This window comes from Eurypyga helias, unplaced genomic scaffold (assembly GCF_000690775.1).
Source record: "Eurypyga helias isolate BGI_N326 unplaced genomic scaffold, ASM69077v1 scaffold10722, whole genome shotgun sequence".
NCBI classification, from domain to species: Eukaryota; Metazoa; Chordata; class Aves; order Eurypygiformes; family Eurypygidae; genus Eurypyga; species Eurypyga helias.
The window spans coordinates 4,700-9,015 of NW_010236603.1; the positions used below are offsets into that span (position 1 = coordinate 4,700).

Below are 4,316 nucleotides of genomic sequence, written 5' to 3' on the forward strand. Positions count from 1 at the left end.
ACTGGTGCTGGACTGAGCGGCCCATAAAGATTGCATATGCTTTTTACAGACCTAAGTCAGAATTCCCCTCAAATTCTTATTCAAACAATCTAGCAATAAACATTACTTTTGATTGGTTTCCGTTGACAGGATGCACAGAAACGACCAGAAGTCTCCATGAAGCTTCAGAAAGGGCTTGTAGAGGTGCTGACTGACTTCATCAATCAATTATCAACATTCAAACACAGCCTATAAACGTTTGTAAGAACCAATAAGAGCATGGCAGTTCGGACAGGTGTGATCCACATCCTTTAGGGCATCAATGCAGAAGGGAATTAAGCAGCATCCAGCTATACATCTGCAAAGAAAGAAAAAAGAAACACAACCACCCAGTCAATCAATCAGTTTTATCACTTGTAACATACACAAGAAGGCAAAATACATTTCCTGCAAAAGCCATCAGTAAAACCAGTGCCATGAAGCTTTAGGAAGAACACGCGTGGCTGTGCAGTCCATCACTGCAATGTTCTAGAGCCGCTTTAAGGAAGAATTTAATGCAGAAGTGGGCTATTCAAACCATAAAGGGTCAGGTCCCAGGCAGAATGAGAAAGCAACACATTTAAGAGCTTTTTTACTCCTTAGAGATATAAGAGATCATGTAAGAAGAGAAAAAGTCAAATCGGAATCAACCTACCCCAGCAGGCAGAGGCCACCACATGACAGCCAAGTCAGAGCTCCCGAGTCGTACGAGAGCCGTGTCACTATCATCTGGTTACAGGACGGGCAGCACATCTGAACTGGGCGGTCATAAAATACTACAGGTTGCTGCACATACACTGTCTGAACTGTAACTGAGAAGAGAAATGCACTGTTTACTCAATGGGTAAATAAAGAAAAAAGGATAGTTAATCAGCTTCCCCTGAGCTAGAGCCAGCTACTACTCTGTAATATTTGAGGCTCAGAGCAATGAAACACATAACGACAAAGAGAAATCACCAGAAACACAGTCTTAACAATAAGTCTGCACTAAAAACTGCAGAAAGCCAAATGATGTTACTGATATTAGTGCACACTGAAGGATTTGCAGGAATTAGTTCACTTTATTTCCTTCAAAAGTATTTTTTGGAAGGTGGGGAACACCTGTGAACCACAATCTTTAATCCTCTGCACAGCACTCATTACACCTGACACCTCCTGAACGCCAGGTACAGGAGGATTTTTCAGGCTTACCAGGGTTATTCACTGGTACTGGCTGACCCATGTATGGGGGAGGGTTCATTCCCTTCCCATCTGGTTTGTGGACGGGCTCTGGGACTGGATAAGGGTGCGGATAGTTCACATTGATTCCTGTTGTTTCCTCGTAAGAAGGTGGTGCAGATGGGACAGCGGCACCGCTTGGAGCAGACATTGTATCTAAAACATAATAAAGAGAAGATTATAACAAAGACATTATTTATTGAGGGCACGTGACAACTAATTAGGATCTATTCAGAGAGAAAGCAAGAAGATAGCTATATTAAAATGCACCTTTACCAGCATAAAATTTATTGACTGTTGTTTCTGATAGTATTTAAATGTTAATCTTGATTTCATTGTTGTTGTTGCTTCCTTCACTCTTCACAAGATAGTTTTTACACATTTTCCCATTGTCAATTCTTCCTTTATGAATTAAAAATGCTAAAACAGGGACATGGGGCATCTTTATTAGCATACGAATAAAAGCTATTTGGCAGTTTCTCTCAGTTCTCCAAGAACAGTATTTCAGATCCCTCCCTGTTCTCCTGAAAAATCAAACAATATGATAGGCCACATGGTAGCTGCTAACTAACATGAGCCTGGTTTGTGGTGAAGCTCAAATATTTTAAGAAGTCTGTTTATCTCTGCTGTGGTTTGAAGTAAAAGGTATTTATACTGAAGGAAAAAGAAACCCCAAATGAATAAGTATGTCAACTCAGCTCATAGCTCAAATAGGTCTAAGGTTGCCATTTTTGCTGATACCAAAGTTTCAATCAGTTTGTTAATGCGACTTTTCCTCCACCCATTTTTATTTCATTACAGAGCCTAAGACTGCTAACCACTGTTTTTTCCCCAAAGTGGAAAGAAATTATTGATTTCAACACCGACTTCCTCTCTCCCTGCCAACCCACTTCCCATACCCTGCCCGCCAATTTCTTTGTTGAACAAATCTCTCAGTGCATCAGTGCTGATCAAGCATTTCCCTTTTTCTCTTGCTCCTGAGGACCATCAGGCAGCTCCGAGAACCACACTCGGCTCTGTTGTTGCACATTCAATCCTTCTGTATACATGCAGGTCTTTTCACATAGTACTATCTGGGAAGGGCAGACTCTATTTAGAATATTAATTCTATATTCTTACAGTAATAGAGAAGCTATAACTAACCATAGGAATAGTATGGATAAAAGGAATAACAGAAATTGCACTGAGAAGGACAAAAAAAGTTAAGAAATAAAAATACCCATGACAACATAGCGTTGTTTTCCAAGCTTGTTGCTTTGAAGAGAGCAGCTTGCTGGATATATGCAGTGTCTTGCAGTGTGAGACACCAGGCATTCTAAGCTCAACAATTCTCCCCATTGTTCACATCCCATCCTAGACACCACTGCATTCAATGGTAATAGCAGGACCTAAACACACACAACTTCGCTAAGCTGGTAGTCACATGCTTCACAGAACTATCTGTAAGGTTCACAGCCCAGCTTCCTTTTCCACCTTATACAAAAACGACACCTTCCCCCAAAAATAAACAAAAGAGAAATGTGCTTAAGTGCAGTTGCAAGCCGATTCAAAGCTGAACACTGGAGAACAAAGCTCAGAGCTGGCTGAACTCTCAAGCCAACCAGGGAACAATCCTTTCCTCACAAGCTGTGCAGTGGATTTTTACAGTCCGGGAAGTATGCTGTAACTTGGCTGCCCAATATGCACTCCCTGCAGGGAGGGACAAGAAGAACAAGAGTGAAGAATCAAAGAGAGTAACATTGTCCATGAAGACCTCCTTGGCTTTCTGGCCCAGAAGACAGGGGGCAGGGAGCAGTAATCTCAGGATACGCCCTGGCTAATCCTTAAACTGTTAAACTGCCTTTGGGGAGTTTAGCTCCTGAGAAAACGTAGCATCACAGTGTCCTTCACACCAAAGCCGACACACAGCCTCAGCAGACAGTGCAGAAGCAACCTACAACTCAGCAGCTTCCCACACAATGGCCTGAATAATTCTTTTAAGCTACAACATTTACTTTATCAGAGAATTTATTATTCCAAAGTAGAGATAACTGTTGTGAAACTATGGATGTACAATCTCCTTCTCCCAGATTACCTCATCCCATCCTGTTCATGTGTGCGGACAAAGTCCAGAATTTGTTTACTGTTTTCAGTACATTGTAATGCTTAAAAAAAACCCAGTTAACAACCAATGGCATCAACAAGATCCATCCCAGGCAAGAGTGTAGCTATTTTGCACACAGACCTGGAACTGTTCGACTGTGTGTCCTGAAAAAGGATCTTCTCATCACCGTTTCAAGACATTTGTGCAACAGCCACACTGGGATCAAAGCATCCCAGACTTCTAAATTAACACATGGATTCCTGCTTAGTGAGCTACGAAAAGCATTGCCTAACGAACCTCCTTTTCCTTCAGTCTCCTAAAATCTGGCTTTCTGTACCGTTTTAAAATCCACCTACCACCCAATCAACGTATCACATTCTTCATTGAGGAGAACTGACCACTTCAGCAGGCAGACTGCAGAGAAGGACCCAGCAGGCCGGGAGCTGAGTAGAAGCCGACGACGCTGTGAAAACGGCAAACGCTGTGCAGCAATGCGTAAGCAAAACCCGTAGCTGTATGACAGCCAAAAGTGCTCTGCTGCTCCGGGAAAGCCCCTATGGGAGTACAGTATCCAGGAAACAAATAGCTGAATGGATTCCAAAGAAAAGCACCAACAACCATCATAAAGTTTACAAAAGAAGACTTCCGAGAAAACCCACTTTGACTTTTTCTTAATTTCAAAAGACCAGAGAGAATAATGAAGACAGCAATGAAGAAGAACAAAAACTCCTCTGAGTCAACTTTAAGGAAAACTGTAAGAAAAACTGTAAAATAAGCAGCTTTTCCCTATGTCTATTAATTAAATTGGCAAGAGTTTTGGAGCCTTCCACCCTGAAAGCTTTAAAAACAGCTACACACCAGATATTACATGTCATTCAGCATCAGATGGGTTAGAAACCTCTTCACATCCTTTCCAACTGTATTTTCCATTATTTAAACACTTGCTCTTGAAAATAAATGCAACTCATTTTAAACATCTACTTTTATCTACGCTGTT

The 4,316-nt window shown here is 41.5% G+C and overlaps 1 protein-coding gene across 1 annotated transcript; it reads right to left on the reverse strand.

Annotated features, from left to right (window-relative positions):
* Positions 1-228: 228 nt before the first annotated feature.
* On the reverse strand, positions 229-3,871 carry LITAF (lipopolysaccharide-induced TNF factor). Its single transcript, XM_010147152.1, has 4 exons — positions 3,826-3,871; positions 1,210-1,392; positions 674-830; positions 229-337 (listed from the first exon to the last, which is right to left on the reverse strand). Exons 2-4 carry the CDS (start codon positions 1,385-1,387, stop codon positions 229-231), a joined length of 444 nt encoding a protein of 147 aa, XP_010145454.1. The 5' UTR covers positions 1,388-1,392; positions 3,826-3,871.
* Positions 3,872-4,316: the final 445 nt, after the last annotated feature.

Excerpts from the sequence above, each read along its gene's own strand:
- LITAF (XM_010147152.1), bottom strand. The coding sequence starts at position 1,387 with ATGTCTGCTCCAAGCGGTGCCGCTGTCCCATCTGCACCACCTTCTTAC. Across the intron at positions 831-1,209 it reads AGTACCAGTGAATAACCCTG|TTACAGTTCAGACAGTGTAT; the intron begins GTAAGCCTGAAA and ends TTCTCTTCTCAG. Across the intron at positions 338-673 it reads GGTGGCCTCTGCCTGCTGGG|ATGTATAGCTGGATGCTGCT; the intron begins GTAGGTTGATTC and ends CTTTCTTTGCAG.